General features: G+C 46.9%; 1 protein-coding gene across 1 annotated transcript in view; it reads left to right on the forward strand.

Moving 5' to 3' along the window:
• Positions 1-13,163: 13,163 nt before the first annotated feature.
• The window catches only part of Irs1 (insulin receptor substrate 1), a 57,679-nt gene continuing 48,881 nt past the window's right edge, over positions 13,164-21,961 (forward strand). The window contains exon 1 of the mRNA XM_028874142.2: positions 13,164-17,394. Within this exon, the coding sequence (XP_028729975.1) occupies positions 13,660-17,373 (3,714 nt within the window). The 5' untranslated portion in view covers positions 13,164-13,659 and the 3' untranslated portion in view covers positions 17,374-17,394. The remainder of the gene's footprint in view (positions 17,395-21,961) is intronic.

The following is a 21,961-nucleotide window of genomic DNA, read 5'->3' on the forward strand; positions in this document are numbered from 1 at the left end:
TTGAAGTACTTTTAAGACAGGGGTCATAAACTCAAGCGCCTAGAGGATCTGGGCAGGTGATATAAATGAGTCAAGTAGGCCAGCTGCAAGAATGCATCGTGGTGACAAATGGTACCTGACACTTGACCATGGTGTCAGGAAGACAGCGGCGGCAAACTGACCATTAGAAGGGGCAGCTGTTTTTCTATTTTAGCTGACCTGACGCCAGGCAGACACCTGGGGCCAATGCTTATCATATTATTGTTATTATCTCATGTTAATTGCATATGTTAATGGTGCTTAGTGTGCTACTTGCATATATACTTACAATATGTATTTTTCATATTCTACCATCTTTCTTCCACCCCTAGGGTCCATAACACAGACTCCCAATCTCTGGTGACCACTATTCTATTTCTGTCTGAACAATTTTGTGGTTTCTAGATATGAGAGAGAACGGGTGATATTTGCCTTTCTGTGTCTGGCTTATTTCACTTAACATATTATCCCTAAATTGTGATTTTTTTTTAAAGAGGGGAAGAATACTATCATATTTTGATGTATCATCATCTGTTTAATGTTAACATCTAGTTAAAAATACTATCTAGTACAATTAAGAAGATCACCAATTGATCAAGCACATGCCATCAGCAGGCCACCAGTTTGCAATTTCTGATTCCACGAAAGAAGACGACAATAGTGGAAATGATACCTGAAAGAACCTCATCATCCTCAATTCTTACACTTCTGAACTAACCTTTAGATGCCATAACAGTTGCACTTGCCACATCAAACAAGAAAGGTTTAGGGATCTGTGCAAAACCACACAGTATTTCCCACCTGCTATAGAAGAATCTGCTCACAAAGCACATGCTGCATTTGTGTGTATTTGGTCTCATTTGAGTCCTAGCAAGCTGTCGTTGTGCATGCTATCAGTGGAGAATTTCTCCACTGAGAACACACTAACTCTATGGTAATTTCACTGCCACCTTTACCTCTTGTCCCTTTCCAAGTCTTCCAGGCAGAAATGGCCTCAATTTTAAAAGGAGTAAAATTTGGATCTTCCCAGATCTGTGTTTGACTGGGTGATCCCCAGCATAATTGCATTTGGGTCACCCAATTACACAGGTACAGGTTGACACTTTAAAAAGACAAATGTCTACCTCATTAGCTTTTAGTTTATGGTTTCAGTTTATGTCTTCATTTAGTTAATCCTTTCCAGGATTGTTTCCCCTGGCTCCCTACTGAGTATCAGTGTAATGTACCTGATCGGTGCCCAGTAAGTAATTTTCAATTGACTATTATAACGCATTAATTAGAACACCATCAACGAGGCCTACCAGATCAACTGTCTGTGAACAAACTGAACAGTCATTTATTTTAACCTACTAGACATTTTAGTTAAGCCAATAACTAGGCAAATTTTTAGCTTTTGGAAATTTGTTGTAGGACATTGATGAAATGAACCCATCTACAAGTAACATAACCATCCACCTCTGCCTATTCTTAACCTCAGTGAATAAATATGCTACTAAGAGTATATAGTTCCTGACACACTCTTACACAAAGGAGCACTATGAAGGTGGGAGCAATAATGACCGACATGTTCACAAAGAACAATGTGTTTTAGTATCAGGGAGAAACCACAATTGAAATGTAAATTGTTATTTTTGCTCCTGAAAAAAAAAAGTCAAAATGCAAACCATCATTTAAAAACAGTGAGGTCAGGAAAAGCATTAGACCTTTTTTTTTAAAAAAATTTTGTCTTCGTACCTTGTAAACAACAAAGTCTTGGATATGTGGAGCATAGTTATCTTAGAGTATTTATCCCTTAGCCTAGATTATAAGTAGGCTATTTCTTAAACCATTCCAAGCATCTTCAGGCAACAGCAATTTATGACCTCTGCAGTAACTCTCTCTAGAAGATGAACTGTTAATTTCTTGAACATCTTGTCTTTTTTCCCTCCTATCATTTCCATACAATTCTAGCGAATGCGACCTAACTTGCAGTTCAGAATACTCAAATAGCCTGTAGGTTTTGGGCCACAGGCATGGGTCTTGGGTTTTTCTTAGCAGAGGTGAAGTAACGTCAATTTTGTCCCCACCTCATCTAAGTCAGCAAGACAGTGTTGCATAATATCTTTAGAAATACTAAGTTAAGAAGTTCATGGGGAAGAAGGTGAGAAGAAGGTCCGCTGGGGACATCAAGTGCCAGATGTGATGACCGTCATTTAGTCAGAGGCATTGGAGCCTGCAAGTCAGCAGAATGTTACTGAATAGAGCTTCAAGCAGAAGCCAGATGGTAGACAAAGGCAGCCCACCTGTGAAGTCCACATTGTGTTATGTATGTGGAGACTGAGCAGGGGAACAACTAATTAAGAACAAACACTTCAGTCTATGACCAGCTTCTTCTCTAGTCCACTCCCTCACCCCAAATTGTAGACCTTTATGTTAATGTCTAAAAGAGCCATGCACATATTATAAAGAGAAATAAATGAAAACAGAATTTTGATAAGCAGAGTCCTAAAAATTAGAATAAATCTTCCTTGGTTCCTGCTGTACTTCCAAGTTTGTATGCTTGTTCCCTGGCTAGAGGTACTAATCCAAGAAATAGCAAGAAGCCTGCCTTGAAGATCCTGCCTAAGTTCTAGCCCTGGGCTTCCTCATTAGTAGACTGTGATCTGGAAGTATAAGCCAAATAACCTCCTTTGTAGTGCTTTGAAAGAAAATGGCCCCCAAAGGGAGGTTATTAGGAGGTGTGACTTTGTTGGAGTAGGTATGGCCTTTTTGGAGGAAGTGTGTCACTATGGAGGCGGGCTTTGACATCTCCTATATGCTCAAGCCGTGCCCAGTGTTGCCTGTGGGATCAAGACGTATCTCCTCCACTCTCAGTTCCTTCTCCAGCAACATGTGTGCCTGCATGCTGCCATTTCCCAGCAGGATGATAATGGACTGAACGTCTGCACTGTAACCCATCCCAATGAAATACTTTCCTTGGTAAGAGTTGCCATGGTCATGATGTCTCTTCATAGCAATAGAAACCATAACTAAGACACCCTTCCTCCCTTAAACTGTGTTTGGTTTCAGTGTTTGGTCACAGCAGCACCGTGAAACGACCCACAGCATGGAATGCCTAGTTTTTTTTGTTGACTTTCCTACCAGTATTTACACAAAGCCTATTCCCAGAACATTCTTCAGCCCTCTTTTAAGACACTTATTACTCATCTAGAAAAGGAGGGGAGACTGGTCAAGCTCTACACTTTGAGAACAAATGAACATAAAAGTAATATTTCAGAAAATAGATCAGGAAAAGAGAAAAGTCAAATTGTTGAACATTTGCCTCTCCTTTAAAGGTTGACATTTTGAGGTGGCCATGATGGAACAAACTTGTATTCTGAGCACTCCAGAAGTAGAAATATAGGAGCACTGGAGTTTAAGGTCAACCTTGCCCTGTCCACATATTGAGTCTGACAATAGCCTTGACTATAAGAGCACTTGCTGCCCTTTTAGAGGTCCTGGGTTCAATTTCCAGTACCCACAACTGTAACTCCAGTTTCAGGAGATGCAATGCCCTCTTCTGGCATTGCATGCACATGATGCATGTACAAAGCAAGCACATCCACACATATAAAAATAAATAAATAAAAACTTATAGTACTTCAACAAGATACTATTACCTCCATGTTATTGATACTTAAGACACAAAAGAGGCTAAGTAAATTGTGTATTTATAGGGATGGTAAAAGGCAGAACCAATTGAGTTCAGGCTGCCAGATCTAAAGCCTGAACCAATAGCTATTCTATGAATCAACTCATCACAAAAGAGAAGTCTACGTGAGTTAAATCACTCAAAATTCCATGTCAAGAGTCACTCTTTCTCTAATCTCCTTTCCTCTAAACCATCTTCAGATGGCACAAGAGCTATTCATCTAATGGGAACAATTGAATGTGTACTTGTCCTGATTCAATGGCCCTCACTACCTGGAAGGAAAACCACTGTTACATTGCCCACAGATGGTGCTTCTGAGGTGCCGTTTAACTTTTTAACTGTTTAAGCAATGCAACATACCAAATCTTGGTACCAGGTACAGAAGGGAATGTTTATTTTATGATTTGCTTTACTGGGGTATTAAGACAACTCTTAAAAATTACATATATTTATTTGGGCAGGGGGATACACATACACCACAGTGAGCATGAAGAACTATAAGAACAACTTACATCTTTTTCCATCCTCCATCATGCAGGGCTGGGACTTAAACTCAGCTTATCAGTCTTGGCAACAAGTGCCTGTACTTGCTGAACCATCTTGCTGGCCCAAGATAATCCTTTCTTGGATGTTACCAATGACTTGCCAGGAAATTTGGTTTTCTATCCATCGAAACTCTTTCTTAGGCATATTCCAGCAAAACCAGTCCATCTGAGGAGTGAAAGAGAAAAATGATTAAAGTGAAGGTCTTTGGAGACAGAGTTTGGAACCACAGTATCCTTCCTTTTCAATGATCCTTTTTACAGTTTGAAGATGCTTCTCTCCTGCGTCTGCTATGAAAATTGAATTAGATAATATGTATATAGGACTGAAAACTGGCTCACACAGAAATTCTCCAGGAAATGATAACTAGGCATACATCTTTAAAGTTTTCATTGTTCTGTACTTTAATTGGACTGGTTTAAGAACATTGCTTTGTTTGTTTTAATTTTTAATTTGAACATTTTATGTGTATAGTTGTTTTGCCTGCATGTATGTCTGTGCACTATGTGCATGCCTGGTGTTTGTAGAGACCAGAGAGGTATCAGATCTCTTGCAACTGGAGTTTCAGAGGTTGTTATGTGAGTTGCAACATGGGCATTGGGAATCAAGTTCATGTCCTCTAGAAGAGCATCCTGTGACCCATCTCCACCATCTCTTAACCACTGACCCATCTCTCCAACCCCATCTTGCTTTGTATTTTGATTACATGTAGCTGGAGTTTACCTGTATCCTGCCCAGTCTACAGCCACTCATTCCCAAGTAAACATACAGAGGCTTATATTAATTAAAACTGCTCAACCATTAGCTCAGGCCTACCACTGTCTAGCTCTTACACTTAAATTCAGCCCATTTCTGTTCATCTATATGTTGCCACCTGTTCCGTGACTTTACCTGTGTGCTATTACATGCTTCTCCCTGGATGGCGGGCTGGCATCTCCTCTGCCTCTGCCTTTCTTCTTTCTGTCTCCCTCCTGGATTTCCCACCTAGCTAGAACCTGACTTGCCATAGGCCAAATGGCTTTATTTATCAACCAATCAGAACAACACATATTCACAGCATACAACAATACCAAAGCAGCAACTAAATATTAAGGGAAATTTAAATGTATGAAGAATGGGGAAGATAATTATTAAAGTGATGCTGGACAGTTCTGGATACTTGGGACCAGAGCCTATATGCATGCCTTATAGTCATCCAGTCTCAAGGCTGCTATCTCAGTATGACTTAAATCTCTTTCTTAGTGGGCTGGTGTATTCCATGATTCTCAAAAATGTGGAACTTTGCATAAATTGTACCGAATTATAAATGGCCAACTCCAAAAATTGGACATTTTTCAGCTGTCAACTTATGCCTATTCACTTTCAGTGTCCTCTCATCTGTCATTAGATGTTATTTGGTGGAGAGGTTATGTTTTATTTGGAGACAAGATCTTGCTATGTAGCCCCAGTTGTCCTGGAGCTCACTTCGTAGCCTTAAACCCCTGTGTCATCTCTTGCCATAGTCTCCTGAGTGCTGAGATTACAGGTGCCGGCTGCCACCTCTGGCTTTAAATGGAGAAGGCAGAAAGCACTGGCCACATGTCTAGAGCAAGTCATTCCCTCCAAATTTCAGGAAGTCTGGAATCCATCATTTCTCACTCTAACACTTCACATTAAGCGGCACTTGTAGAATCATCTGGTCTTCCACCCACGGATCTAAGGTCTTTGCCAGTGCCCTCTTCTTGATTCTGTCCACGGTCCTGAACGACACTTTGGGGTTCCTTTCAGAGTAATGTTTTTAGCAATTTTTAAATACCCTCACACTAATAATAATAAAAAAGCCACAGTTGACCTTGGAAAAATGAAAAGAGTTAATGATCTTCGAGCCCAGATTAATCTTTTCAATGTCAGTCTTATGTGTGTAAATGTACATTCATCACCTCAGCTGGGAGGTTCTCATAGTTCCTGCATCTCCTCCTTGTCTATTCCTCCATGTTTTCCAATCTGTAGTAATTTTAAAAGGTGGCTGCAAATTGTTTGACACTCCTTTCATCAAAACTGTGATCTAGGCTCTGTTCCCTTCACTCTGCCTGGGCTTGATTCCTTTGTCTAATAGGGTACATGTGTGCAGTGACTATGAAGCCCTGTGACCTTTGAGTGGGCTTATAAAAATGACACAACTTCTGGAGCAAGTTTTGATTTTAGTAACTTCCTAGGTGGTTCTGATGTCAGGGACTCTGCCCATTGTCATGGTGGGCATTTCCTCCTCATACGGCAATCTAATTATATTTTCTGGAGTCCACATGAGCTCTTTTCTTTCTAGACCAAAGAAGCTAATGTTTATAAACTTTCAGTATGGTGGTGTTTTATTTGTACTGAAATGTGATTTTCATTGTATGTTAATAAATAAAGTTGCCCCGGGGGTCAGAGCTATTAGAGCCATAGCAAAAGCGTGGCAGCGGTGCACGCCTTTAATCCCAGCACTTGGTAGAAGAGCTAGGTAGATCTCTGTGTGTTCAGGGATACAGCCAGCATTGGAGACATATGCCTTTAAGACCTAGAGGGCTGTACATACAGGCAGTGACGAGGCAGTCATGTGTTTGGGTTTACAACCAATGAGAAGGCAGAACAGAAAGACTATTTAAAGACAGACACACAGGAAGTAGCTCTCTTTCGGGGAAGCTAGGACCACTGCAGGAGGTAAGATTTTAGCTCTGAGCTCTGACCTCTCGGCTTTCTCTTTTACATTGGTTCTGTGTTTCTTATTTTAATAAGACGGTTGGTTACATCTACATTTCAGTCAGTGATGAGCCCCAATTTGAGAAATTTTGATGATTCCCAATTTTGATTTTTTTTAAAAATCAAAAAAGAGAGATGACATAATTGCTAGCTTTAGAGTTAAGGCAAGAGCGTGAAGAGAAAAAAAGGTGTGGAGTTGAGTTTAAGCTACTGTACAAGGTAACTGTATGTATAGACCCTGGCCACACAGTAGAGGGCACAGGGCATTCACTATTGATAAAATTCATATGTAGAAAAAATGAACTATTTGAAGGACAGTTTAGGGTATCAAATTTTAGACTGAGCACACTATAGCAGAATGAAAAATTTAAGATCCCGATTGGAGCTGGCCTCCTGCTCATGCTGGTAATTCCAGCTACTTGGGAGGTTGAGGCAGAGAGATTGTAGACTAGAAGTCTATCTGGACTACAACAATGTGTTCAAGGCCAGCAGGGAACCTGACTGAGACTGTTTCAAAATACAGAGTTGCAAGAGGACTGAGATACAGTTCAGAGATAGGATATTAGCTTAGCAGACAGGAGACTCTGGGTTCAATTCCCAGTCCGGAGTCCCTGTGCCCTCACCCCATAGCCAGAAGAGTGACCTTATCTGAGCTATACAATTGAATGGCAAACTCCCAGTCTGTATTAAAGACAACTAAAAAGGAAATTAAAATAAAGATGCACAGAAGGGTTGGAGAGATGACTCTGTGGTTAAGAGCATTTGCTGCTCTTACAAAGGACCTGGGTTTGGTACCCACCACCCATGTGGTGGCTCACAACTATCTGTAACTTCAGCTCCTGGTGTCTGATACCCTCTTCTGATCTCTATGGGTATCTGCATGCACTCAGGCACATGTACATACACATACAATCAAGTACAGTTTTAGAAAAGATGCAAAGAAAATTAAAATGAAAAAGGAAATAAAAGTTATTTAGACAAATGTCACGTATGGACTTACCTCTGGGGGGGCGGTGGGGGGGGAAGTGTCAATCAGTACAGTTCCCGAAATGGAAGAAATAAATTGCAGCATTGAGTTTTCACTTTACTTCCCTTTCCTCCAATTTCATCCACATGCTTATTTCATGCTTTTATATACCCCAAACTGATAGAAGTTTTGACATTGTTGAGAGGATTAGTATATTTCTGAAATCCTGGGTTAGCACTCAATGCATTTACTCTCCCTGAATTCCCCAGGACACAGTGTGAAATCCAGACTGAGAGCAGAGATGGATTCTCAGCAGCTGATTGCCAGTAATTGATTTTTCTCAAAGCTGCTATGAGATGCACCCAAGCGTGGGTCATTGCCTGCTCCATCCAACTGTAGTGAACAGCCCACAGATAGAGACCTTTAGTAGGTAAGCTGTGTATGTTCATTTAATTCCGTAGCACCTAATTAAAAATTTCCCCTTTGTGCATAAGCCAACATTGCTTAAAGTTTTGTGTAAGTAGGGGTCTCTTGCAACATTGCTTTAGATGGGGATATTTTTACTACAACATGTTGGTTTGGGGCTTGGATGAGGCCAGAAATCTGCAGTATTTTAATTATACCTTGGAAAGAATAACTCTCCATGCTTGATAGCTGTGATTGAATAGAGAATTCCCCAAACAGTGAGCGCTCAGTTAAGTATGATGTTTATTGCTGTTGTTCTCTTTGAACATGCATAACGCTGTGAAATAAGTACCCTGCTTGTATTTCATAGCACCTTACTATGGGGCCTTTCAATTCATCATCAGTAATAGAACTCCATGGAATCAGCCGCGCTGGGAACATGTTAAAAACACAGGCCCTCTGCCTCCCTTCCTAGGACCTTCATTTTAAGAAGATCCTGGGGGTCAGAGAAGCCCCAACTTAGTAGATTTTTGAGGCTGAATGTGATTTTACAGCTTTTTAAAAATTATCTTTTCTAATCCAAACAGATGGAAGATTTTCATGATAAGAGGGAAAGTTATGAAGGGTAGAGGCATCCATGATTGTAAAACATATTGTCTACAAATGATGCCTTATAAGTCAGAAGGCAATTGCTTGCTATGTGATCTTAGGCACCCGTCGCTGCTTTTCTACAGACAGGTCATTATGTCCAAAGAACTCAATACCTGGCCTAATGCTGGGAACACAAGAAGATGCTCCAAGCATTGGAATGAGGGGAAAAATCCGCTAATCACTTTATGAGTTACAGCCACCCTTGGAGTTCAAGCGTGTGGCTCTTCTCCTTCATGGAGATTTTTTCTTCCGTTTTTTATATACTCGGGTTCTGTTGCCTGAGTCAATGTCAGGTACTTGATATTTAGCATGAATGTGCACACACACCTTTTATATGCCAGTTATTTTGTATCTCTGATACTAAAGCTACAAGAACCTGCCTCCTATGTTTTGGATCACTTTTGCAGAGGAGGCTTTCAGACATTTGTAACTCAGCATGTATATTAAAATAATAATAGTCCTGCAGTGAAAAAAAATGCACAAGTTTTCATTTTCCTTTCAGCATTGCTTCAAATTGCCAAAATTAATCCTGAGATCCCAATGGTTTCTCTATTGCTGATCCATTTGTATTAAGGAACCTGTCTGCCAATAATATAAAGTGATTCTATAATTTTCAAATTAATAGTTATATCTTCACTGTTCTTTTGTTTCTATGCAATAATTTGGACAATTTTGTGATGTTCTTGGTAACATCATGTGCAGGCTATTTTCCCACTTTAATGGTTATTGTAGATATATTAATCAAATATGCACCAAAGACATGTAAAAATTTAATTCCCACAACCATGACTGTATTCAAGACATCAATATGCCAGTTTAGTTCTGGCAATATTTCTAGTCAATGTTGTAAAAAGCAGTTTTTCTGTATTGTTTTCACAAGTGGTCTCTAACTGTCCTAGAGATGGCAGCATTGAGCAACTTATTTTGGTAATCAGTTGCTTGACGGGTCTGAATTTTCTGTTAGGTGTAAATTTTTCTTAGAGAGTATTTCATTACAATACACAAGACTAATTTAGGATAAGGTGACAAGATAATACATGTATCTGCTCAACATGACTTCACTTAGATTCCACAAAAGCCTACGTTCCTACTCTGTATATTCACATAAATCAAATGTGAATTTGCATTTCCAGAGTTATCTCAACCTGTGAATTAAAAAATGTAGAAAACTGAACATATTGTAGTATAATTTAAATATTAACTACCTCTAAGATTGGCAGAAATATTTGTGTGTGTGTGTGTGTGTGTGTGTGTGTGTGTGTGTGTGTGTGTGTGTGTTACTGGGGATCCAACCCAGGTCCTTGGACACTTCAAGGTGTCTGTTCTGCTATAATAACAATTATTTTCATATCATCAAAGCCCTAAACTTTTGTGAAGACGACTTGTAAAAATTTTCCAAATTAAATTGTTCTTTCGGTTGTCCCCTCCTTCGAGCAAACAGTATATTTTCCCCATAGAGGTACACCCCCCTCCCCCAGCTTTTATTTGTTCTTGGTTGGGGATAGAGGGCAGGAAGGAAGTAATTAAAAAAAAAAAAAAAAAAAAAAAAAACGAAGTCTATGGATTTGAAGTGCTTCCCTACAAAATGGGAACTACAGGCCCCCTCCTGTAAAAAGTCCTTTTGGCCTAATCTAAACCTTGCTGTTGCTATCCAGCAGCTGTTTATTACCTTTTTGTTTGTTTGTTTGTTTGGGGAGGGGTCTTGGGCACAAGCTCCCACTGTCACTCTTCCACACTAACTTCAGTCATCTCTACGTCGCATTCTCCCCTCCCCCTATAGCACATCAAACCTTCAGAACCCGAGTCCAGCTATTGCTGCCTCCGAACCACTTCCAAATTACTTGCTATTTATAGCCCTGCTGTAGTGGGCACGTGCACCCGCATCACCAAGCTGTGAGAGGGAAAAAGGGAGGGCTTTCAGTTCAACATGTGTACCCAGATAATACATTAACCAGGTTTAAAAGAGCCCGTGTGATGAAGGAGAAGGTGAAAAGAGACACCGGAGGCTCCCAGGCTTTCGTGTGGGGGGGGGTGGCATCTGCAGATGCGGGATACCCCAATTCAATTACAGCAAGCCTCTGAATGGCGCCCGCACCTACGTCTGTACCCTCACCCTCTCTCCCCTCTACCGCATCTGTGCGAGACGGGAAAGACAGGCAACTCCACCAATCAGCAGGCTGCCCCAGGAAACTCACCCCGCCTTTCTCCCCGCGTTAGACCGAGGCACGTTCCCCCCCGCCCCTGACTACCCCACTCCGGTCCCGGCGGTCTAGTGGATTGAGCATGCCCAGCACCTTCAGTGCTGCGTCTCCCTGCGAACATCCTGCAGTGCTAGAGAGCTGGAGGCTGAGGGGGTTCCTGGCGTAGAAAAGGACGCGGAAACCCAGAACCACCCAGGGCTAAGGAGGGATGGCTTTAAGCATAGGGACCAACGTCACCTTTGTAGGTCTTTAATGCCAGTTGGGCAAGACAGGGACATCTTGCTTGATTTATAGGTCGTCTTAATAAAAATTAAAAAAAAAAAAAAGAAAAACTTTGGGGAGCGTCTGCTTGTGGTGAGACCAAGTCACAGGCTTTGCAACTGGCTGCCGACCCGTTTTCATCAAAAAGTACCCTTTTTCTTGTACAGCCTAACCGCTTATCCTTGTGGTCAAGGTTAAAAATTTATAGGGTCGTCCAGTGCGCGTGGAAACTATGAAACAAACATTTGCTAATATGTACACAGTAGGGATTTGGACTTAGGAACTCTCTGAACGTCCTTAACACCTTTTTTTTTTTTTTTTTAAATTACAAATAGACTTGAGAATGTGGTAAGGGGCGCCTTTTTTTCTTCCGCCCCCATGCTTTGCCCAAATCCATAAGTATGAATCCCTGTTCACCTGCACGAAGGGAGGGAAACTGTGACATTTACATTTTATTTCTTCCTTAAATGATATGCCGCTAATCTCAATACTGCTAGGCGTGAGATCCCCCGTTTTGAGTCTGAGAGACCCTAACCCAGCAACAGTCATTGCCCTTGGGCATCCCTCTGTGTTCGCTCCAGGTGCTTCACCGCAGTACACCAGGAGACTCCAGGTGGAAGGCTGGCCCACAAGTCCTTCAGAAAACCTTACAAAAAAAAAATGTAGGTCTCCCCACCAGGGACTCTCACCTAGAAACCAAGATCCAGCTGGCTCCCGGGGATCGCCCTTACCTGTTGGGTGAGAGGCTGCGGGTCACCCGCGTCCCCTCCTCCCCAGCCCTCCCACTCGGGGTTCTGCAGCGGCTGCACACTCCCCCCCCCGCACCCCGCCCGCCAACTGCCCCCACCCTCACTCCTGCGTCTTCCCCAGATCGCCCCCTCCCGTTTTCCCAGACTCCCCTCCTGCTTTCCGGTAGCCACCCAAACACGCCCGCCCTCCCGCCGCGGGGATTCCTGCGGGCCGGGGGCGCCATGGGTGGCGCGGGCATGGGAGGCGCAGTGCCCGGGGCTCTGCCGGCCACGCAGGGGCGCTGCCTGAGCGCTGCAGCAAAGGCCCAGCGCCGGCGCCTCTGCGGCACGGCCGGGGGGTGGAGAGGGGCGGGCGCGGGGCGGGCTCGGCCCGGAATGTAGAGCGAGAAGGGAGAGAGAGAGAGAGAGACCCTGGCTGGAGCCTCCCGGCCGCGGCCCGACTGCAGAGAGCCGAGGCTCCGTCACGTGTTTTGCTCCTCCGGAGTGAGACGGCGGCGCGGTCTGGGGGCCGGCGCGCGGTGCCAGACGCCGCCGCCGCTTGTTTTGGTTGGGGCTCTCGGCAACTCTCCGAGGAGGAGAAGGAGGAGGAGGGAGGAGAGAAGTAACTGCGGCGGCTGCGCCTCCGGAGGACCGGGCGTCTTCCCCCGATCTCTTCCCAAACCACCCCCCCCTCGCCTCCCTCCCTCATCCCCTCCCCTCCTCCTTTGCGGACTGGAGCTTGGGGCAGGGATGAGTCTGTCCCTCTGGACCGTCCCCTGCTCCCCTGGCTGCCCAGTAGCGTTGCGCGTGGAAAAGCCACTTTCCCCGCCCGCCGAGATGGGCTCGAGTGCGGGCTGCAGAGGACGCGTCCTCGGGCGGCGGCAGCAGCAGCAACAGCCGCAGCGCCGCGGTCTCTGCGATTGAGCTGGTATTTCGGCGGCTGGTGGCGGCGGGGACGGTTGGAGGGTGGGAGGAGGCGGAGGAGGAGGAGAAGGAGGAGGAGGGAGAACCCCGTGCAACGTTGGGACTTGGCAGCCCGCCTCCCCCTGCCCAAGGATATTTAATTTGCCTCGGGAATCGCTACTTCAGAGGGGAACTCGGGAGGGAAGGCGCGCGCGCCTGAAGGGCCAAGCTGGGACTCCTCGGTCGCCGCTGCGTCCCTGCACCGCACTTGACCAGGGGCGGCGAGGGATGCATCTAAGCTTCTTCTCGGCTGCAGAGACTCGGGGGAGACTTGGTCCTCTGAAGATCGTGCCTGGACTCACCCTAGACACACTGCCTTCCCCTCTGGGCATGAAACGCCCTTAAACTCGGGTCGGGCAGTCTTCCTTGGCGCAGCTACCTCGTCCTTCGGCTGCCCCTCCCCAGCGCCGGGAACAGCAAGGATTTCGGAATCAGGGTTTCTGCCTTCCTCCAGCCCGGAGTGCATGTGCGGGGCCGCATCGAGAAGCCTCCCCTCACCCAGTTTTTCGGCACCTCCCTCTGCTCCGCAGCAGCATGGCGAGCCCTCCGGATACCGATGGCTTCTCCGACGTGCGCAAGGTGGGCTACCTGCGCAAGCCCAAGAGTATGCACAAGCGCTTTTTCGTGCTGCGGGCAGCCAGCGAGGCCGGGGGCCCGGCGCGCCTGGAGTACTATGAGAACGAGAAGAAGTGGCGGCACAAGTCGAGCGCCCCCAAACGCTCGATCCCCCTCGAGAGCTGTTTCAACATCAACAAGCGGGCTGACTCCAAGAACAAGCACCTGGTGGCTCTCTACACCCGAGACGAACACTTTGCCATTGCAGCAGATAGCGAGGCTGAGCAAGACAGCTGGTACCAGGCTCTTCTGCAGCTGCATAATCGAGCAAAGGCCCATCATGACGGGGCTGGAGGCTGCGGTGGTAGTTGCAGCGGCAGCTCCGGCGTCGGAGAGGCAGGGGAGGACTTGAGCTATGACACGGGCCCAGGACCTGCGTTCAAGGAGGTCTGGCAGGTTATCCTGAAACCCAAAGGCCTGGGTCAGACAAAGAACCTGATTGGCATCTACCGCCTCTGCCTGACCAGCAAGACCATCAGCTTCGTGAAGCTGAACTCCGAGGCAGCGGCTGTGGTGCTGCAGCTGATGAACATCAGACGCTGTGGACACTCAGAGAACTTCTTCTTCATCGAGGTGGGGCGTTCCGCCGTAACAGGGCCCGGCGAGTTCTGGATGCAAGTAGATGACTCCGTGGTAGCCCAGAACATGCATGAGACCATTCTAGAGGCCATGCGGGCCATGAGCGATGAGTTTCGCCCGCGCAGCAAAAGCCAGTCTTCATCCGGTTGCTCCAACCCCATCAGTGTCCCCCTTCGCAGGCACCATCTCAACAATCCTCCACCCAGCCAGGTGGGGTTGACTCGCCGATCTCGCACCGAGAGCATCACTGCCACCTCCCCGGCCAGCATGGTAGGTGGAAAACCAGGTTCCTTCCGGGTGCGTGCCTCCAGTGATGGCGAGGGCACCATGTCCCGTCCTGCATCAGTGGATGGCAGTCCGGTGAGCCCCAGCACCAACAGGACCCACGCCCATCGGCATAGAGGCAGCTCCAGGCTGCACCCCCCACTCAACCACAGCCGCTCCATCCCTATGCCTTCTTCCCGCTGCTCGCCTTCAGCCACCAGCCCAGTAAGTCTGTCATCTAGTAGCACTAGTGGCCATGGCTCCACCTCAGACTGTCTCTTCCCGAGGCGCTCTAGTGCTTCTGTGTCCGGTTCTCCTAGTGATGGCGGTTTCATCTCTTCTGATGAGTATGGTTCTAGTCCCTGCGACTTCCGAAGTTCCTTCCGCAGTGTCACCCCAGATTCCTTGGGCCACACCCCACCAGCCAGGGGTGAGGAAGAGCTGAGCAACTATATCTGCATGGGTGGCAAGGGAGCCTCCACCTTGGCTGCTCCCAATGGTCACTACGTTTTGTCTAGGGGTGGCAATGGCCATCGCTACATCCCAGGTGCTAGCTTGGGGACAAGCCCAGCGCTGACCGGGGATGAAGCCGCCAGCGCAGCGGATCTGGATAACAGGTTTCGGAAGAGAACTCACTCTGCGGGCACGTCCCCTACCATTTCTCACCAGAAGACCCCCTCGCAGTCTTCAGTGGCTTCTATTGAGGAATATACGGAGATGATGCCCGCTGCCTACCAACCAGGAGGTGGCAGTGGAGGCCGACTGCCCAGCTACCGGCATTCCGCCTTCGTGCCCACCCACTCCTATCCCGAAGAGAGTCTAGAGATGCACCCCTTGGAGCGTCGTGGGGGCCACCACCGTCCAGACACTGATGATGGCTACATGCCCATGTCTCCAGGGGTGGCTCCAGTGCCCAGCAACCGTAAAGGAAATGGGGACTATATGCCCATGAGCCCCAAAAGTGTGTCTGCCCCACAGCAGATCATTAACCCCATCAGACGCCACCCTCAGAGAGTGGACCCCAATGGCTACATGATGATGTCTCCCAGTGGCAGTTGCTCCCCTGACATTGGCGGTGGGTCCAGCAGCAGCAGCAGCAGCGCAGCCCCTTCTGGGAGCAGCTATGGGAAGCCGTGGGCAAATGGAGTAGGGGGGCACCATCCTCATGCCCTGCCTCATTCCAAACCTCCTGCTGAGAGCGGTGGTGGCAAGCTCTTGCCTTGCACAAGCGACTACATGAACATGTCACCAGTGGGAGACTCCAACACCAGCAGCCCCTCAGAATGCTACTACGGTCCAGAAGATCCCCAGCACAAGCCAGTCCTTTCCTACTACTCATTGCCAAGGTCTTTTAAGCACACCCAGCGCCCCGGGGAGCCGGAGGAGGGTGCCAGGCACCACCAGCATCTTCGTCTCTCTTCCAGCTCTGGACGCCTTCTCTACACTACAACTGCGGAAGATTCTTCCTCTTCGACCAGCAGTGACAGCCTGGGTGGGGGTTACTGTGGGGCTAGGCCAGAGTCTGGCCTCCCTCATCCCCACCACCATGTCTTGCAGCCCCATCTGCCTCGAAAGGTAGACACGGCTGCGCAGACCAACAGCCGCCTGGCCCGGCCCACAAGGCTGTCCTTGGGGGATCCCAAGGCAAGCACCTTACCGAGGGTAAGGGAGCAGCAGCAGCAGCAGCAGCAGCAACAGCAGCAACCTTCTCTGCACCCTCCGGAGCCCAAGAGCCCAGGGGAATATGTGAATATTGAATTCGGGAGTGGCCAGCCTGGCTATTTAGCTGGCCCCGCGACTTCCCATAGCTCCCCTTCAGTCCGATGTCCACCCCAGCTCCACCCAGCTCCCAGAGAAGAGACTGGCTCGGAAGAGTACATGAACATGGACTTGGGGCCAGGCCGGAGGGCAACCTGGCAGGAGAGTGGTGGGGTTGAGTTGGGCAGAGTAGGCCCTGCACCTCCAGGGGCTGCTACCATTTGCAGGCCAACCCGGTCGGTGCCAAGTAGCCGCAGTGACTACATGACCATGCAGATAGGTTGTCCTCGTCAAAGCTATGTGGATACCTCCTCAGTGGCCCCAGTCAACTATGCTGACATGCGGACAGGCATTGCTGCAGAGAAGGTGAGCCTGCCCAGAACCGCAGGGGCCGCTCCCTCTTCATCCTCCACAGCCTCTGCTTCTCCTGCTGCACCTCAAGGAGCAGCAGCTGAGCAGGCTGCTCCTTCTTCCCTGCTGGGAGGCCCTCAGGGACCTGGGGGCATGAGTGCATTCACCAGAGTGAACCTCAGCCCCAACCATAACCAGAGTGCCAAAGTGATTCGTGCAGACACTCAAGGGTGCCGGAGGAGACATAGCTCTGAGACCTTCTCAGCACCTACTCATGCTGGCAACACGGTGTCCTCGGGAGCAGGGGCTGCAGTAGGGGGCAGTGGTGGCGGCGGCGGCGGCAGCAGCAGCAGTGAGGATGTAAAGCGCCACAGCTCGGCATCATTTGAGAACGTGTGGCTGAGACCTGGGGATCTAGCGGGAGCCTCCAAGGAGACGGCTCCAGTGTCCGGGGCTGCTGGGGGTTTGGAGAAAAGTCTTAACTACATAGACCTGGATTTGGCCAAGGACGTTAGACAGCGCCCTCCCCGGGAGTGCCCTTCTCAACAGCAGCCCCTACCGCCCCCTCCCCCTCACCAGCCCTCAGGCAGCACGGAGGGCAGCTCCCCCAGACGATCCAGTGAGGATTTAAGTACTTATGCCAGCATCAGCTTCCAGAAACCGCCAGAGGACCGTCAATAGCTCAACTGGACATCACAGCAGGTGCGTTTTATGGTGGCAGAGTCAGAAGATTAAAAAGTACATGTACCTGGGTGCTTGAATTCTGGTCTTTAACTCTGTCCCTTTTCACTCCTTCCCATGGTGTCCTTGGGGAGGATACACTTTCGGGAGGTGGGGGTATGTGGGTCAGGGTTACACAGATGCTCACTCACCCCACAGTGACACCTGGCAGAAAATGTGTTGGAGCAGCCACAGAAGGGCTTCTGTATTTGAGAATTCCCAACTGAAGTACCTACCTGTCACAGCATCTTAAAACTTAACATTCTCTAAAACCTGTCCTGAGGTTTGTCAAGAATCATTTTCTTCATATCAAAGTTTTATTTTGAGTAAATATTAAGGCCAGACCTTAGCAGGGACAATTCTACAAAAATACTTGCTAATACAAAACCTAAAAAGCCCTCATTTAAGATCCTGTCTCAGAGTTCTGAAGGGCAAGCTCACTGAGTGGCTGTGTGCACTTTTGTTCTGTGATTTCACAATACCAAAGCAGTGTAAACAGCAGCGACTTTTATTCAGGCTGTCTTAAAAAGATCCATGAGTAAGAGCTTTTTCGGCACAAGTATTTAGAAAGAAATTCTTACCTATCTCAGGTCTCCAAAGAAAGTAATTGTGGGGGACATTTTCTTTTTGTTCTTGTACTAGAATTCATGAAATGTTTTTCACACATGGACCTACCATCTTGCAGGCATGGCTGCTTTTGTAGAGAATATGCAATAAATACCATGTGCCTGAGACGCATTATGAGTTAAGAGTTATGGAAGTTCACCTCAGACTTTCTACCTTGTAATTTTTTTTCTTGTACTAAGGCATCACACATACCATTTGGGGGCTATTGTACATTTTTCCTATAAGATTACTTAACATTTTTTAGTGAAATGGACAGGCATCAAGTCAGGGTAAAAAGGCCGTTTGTTTTGGTGTGTGTTGAATGGGGCAGGGGACTGTGTGGTCTTCATTTGTAAGGTGCTTGCTTTCCTTTTAGTTCATGAGTAGATGCCTCAGACATGTTGAAAGTTGGCTTTAGGTCATCTGTGGCTGAGGCTGTATTGAAAATGAGAAACATTTGTATAGGAAGTTAGCCTGTCCTTCGTTCTGTGAGCCTGTTTTCTGGTGGTCATTGTGGGGAGAGGACTGTCATTCCCAGATAATGTGATGAGTTGGCAAATCAGAACTTTCCAGAATTGGAAGCAGTTTATTCTGACAAACTGATTACCTTGTGAATTTTATATATGCCTCACAGAAAGAGCATTTGGAAAGTATTTGTTTTTCTTAATAAGTTTCTGTTCATAAGAAATTAATTTGTGCCTTGGGCTTTTATCAATAGGAAATAATAATAACAGGGTGATTATGTGGTCAAAATGGTCCTGATTCTGCCTCCAACAACTATCATTCTTTGTTTTGTTGGATCAAATAGAGGCACATGAACATTAAAACTAAGATTTTACGTGATGTTAAGAAAGCATCTATTTATTCAATATGTGCTTTTATCACCGGGGCAGAGAGATTTTTAGTGTATTGTTGTCAATATAAAATTCTTGGTTATTTTTACCGTGGTTTTTGAGGGTTGGGACTCATATAATACTTGCATTGTAAACTGCTTACTTCATAAGGTAAGAAGAGCCTGAAGCAAACAGATCCAGCAAAACTCAAATTTGGGCTTTACAGGAGGTAAAAGAAGAAAAGAAGACCCCCCCCCCCATTTGCTTTCTTACTTTGTATAGCTTTTGTTTTACGAAGTAGAATAAACAGTGTTTGGTCTTTTGAAGGAAAAAATGAAATGACCAAACAATCTCCATTGTTTAAAAAGGAATTTAAAAGAAAATCCTGCTTATGTGGAACACACACCCACACACCCCCACTCACCCCCACCCATACACACACCCCCCACACACAAATCTCTCCCTTCCTTCCCAAGAGTTTAATGCTCAACTTTCCGTTCTTAACTTTCTTAGGGAAAATACGATAATCCAGAAAAATCAGTCCTGTCTGTTACATTGCTGGAATAGCAATAGATATGCTTTTCCAAAGGTCAGAAGCAGTCTTCTACGATGTGTATCTAAGTTTTAAGTGTGTGTGTGTTCTTTAAGCAGAGCACCTAGTGCTACCTGGTGCTTGTGCACCCTCAATTGTGCTTGCTTTTGCTGAGTTTAAAGGTTTTATTTGCTAGTCAGTTATCATCAGAAGCTGAGCGCAATCAGATCTGCCAGTGGCAAACAGCTTCTGCTCACAGTGAGTTATCAGTTAGCTATTGTAACCTCCCCTGCCTTTGCTGTCTCTGCTGCTACTTCCCGTCTTAGAAAAAAACCCTGAAACATGGTTAAAGGAATACGGCTTCCACGAGGGATGTGTGTGCGTTCTGGGAGCCCCTCTTAGACATCTCAGCTTGTTTACTTTGTTTCAATGTCAGTTCAAGGAGAGCCATTAGGAGAGAGGAAGAGAAGCATTTAGCTCCTGTGCTCAGGACTTGACTGATTCAACAACCATCTTTTCTGTGTCTCCTCCCTATGTTCTCTGGTGCATGTCAGGGTCACCTCCAACTTAAGTTCTGAACTGCTAGATTGTGCTGTGGAAAGATCACCCCTCCCCCCCCCGTTCCTTTGTCCCCACCTCCTAGTGCATGGTCATGGCAGTAGTACAGTCATTGTGGCCTACTGTATATACCCAGAGCCTAAAGAGGCGGGCTAAAAGAACCCTCTGGGCCTCAACACGACCGTCCAAATACCTTTAACCAGCATTTGCCTAAGATTTGACTTTACTGTTGAAACTGCAGCCTGGCAGCCAGAGCACACTTTTGCTGACACAGACTGGAGTCATACCTCCCGGGGTCTTTTTTTTTTTTTCCCCCATCCTTTTGTTAAGGTACCCTTAAAAAGAGAATTTTACCATCATTTCCGACCCTGTTTTTCCTCTAGGACTTCATGCCTCTCTTTACCCCCTCCCTCGATGCTCTCCACCCCATGGCCTTTGGAGCTGGCGCAGACCCGCGGGCCCTGGCACTTTCCCTTTTCCCGGGTCACCTCCGCTTCCTGCCTGCGCCTCCCCTTTGCTTGGCTCTTGGCCCCCCTCTTCCAAGCCTCCTTCCGCCCAGGAGTCGGCCGCGAGGAGGTCGTCCAGGCTCCCGCCCCCGCCTGGCTCGGTCCTCCCGGGACACGGGGGCCCCCTTCCCAGGCCTCGAGGTTGGCGGTAGCAGCCGAGCCCCCGCCCCTCTGGCCGGCGGGCCGGACGCCTGACGCCGATTGGCCCTTGTAAGAGCCAATCAGCATGAGTGATGGCAGGGGCGGGGGCAGGCTGGGGCCTCGCTGGGGAAGCTCTCACCCCTCTGGGTGCTGCAGAGCTGATCCAGGTTCTCCCGCCCCCAAGCCTAGGATACGGATGCGCTTCGTCTCTAATGCATCTCTGCCAGGATCCTAAAAATGAAAAAAGCCCAGCAGCGGGCTGACAGAGGCCGGAAACACCTCACTTCCTCTTCTTTTTAATTGAGAAAAATTCAGGCCGCGACCATGTGACATGCCCCATTTTGTTTCCCTCCTGTCTTTACTATGGTTTACTACGACGCCTTTCCTTTATCTTCCCACTCTGGTGTGCAAACAGGAGCGAGCGGCAGACGGCACGTGGTGTGGGATTGACTGGGTTGGCTCACGCGTCTCACATTTATGTCTCTTGCTAAAGGGGAGAAGGGAGAGACACAGCCTTGCTTTGGGGTCATAGAAAAATTCCTTTGCCTTGAAAGAGCCCGAGGCTCTTTCCAGTAACTAACAATATACACTTTATTGAGCACCTGCCGCTTCAAACACACCTGAGCTGGATAAGATCAAGGAAAATTGATCTCCCTACTTCTCTTGTGAGGGAACCCAGAGAGTAAGGAAACCTTAGGCTACAGTTTGCACGTTGTAAGTGTCTGCAGATCATTAGAAACACTTGAAGAGTATATAGTGTGTTCCTTTACCAAGATTTTGAGCACGAGTGGGTGTGTTTTTCAGATGTTTGGTATTTGACCAGTGACATCCCACCAAGGTAGTCTGGGTTGATTGTTAAGGTTTGCTCTAGTTGTATTGCGACCTCATAACGAAATTTCATGAGATGTATTGTTATAGGGATGAAAAAGGAAAGAAAGAAAACTATGGAAGTATTTTCTACTTCCCTTAACTCCCCAAAGGGTTTCTCAGCAGCCAGCAGCTCTCTCCATCACTGACTCATAAGTCACAGGGGTAATGTTTTTCTGAGGTGCCCACGGAAAAAGCACAGGTGGAAATCAATGTGCTGACAGCTCCGGTATGAAAGAACTCAAATTTCTTGAGATCAGCAGAAAAGAGATACTGCAGCATCTAACTTTTTGTTGTCTGCCATTGTTTAGGTTGTCTATATTTTAAAAAATATATCCCTGTATAATAACCATTTATTTGAACAACCCTAATATTGCCTAACAGGAAAGAACTTGAGCTCCAAACCAGCATGCTACTTCTTAAACTTTTTTTTTCCAGTTTATCAGAATTCCTGGAAAATCAGTTTGTGCTATCTCGAATGATGCAATGGAAAAAAACTGTTCCCA

Source organism: Peromyscus leucopus, chromosome 13 (genome assembly GCF_004664715.2).
Source record: "Peromyscus leucopus breed LL Stock chromosome 13, UCI_PerLeu_2.1, whole genome shotgun sequence".
NCBI classification, from domain to species: domain Eukaryota; kingdom Metazoa; phylum Chordata; class Mammalia; order Rodentia; family Cricetidae; genus Peromyscus; species Peromyscus leucopus.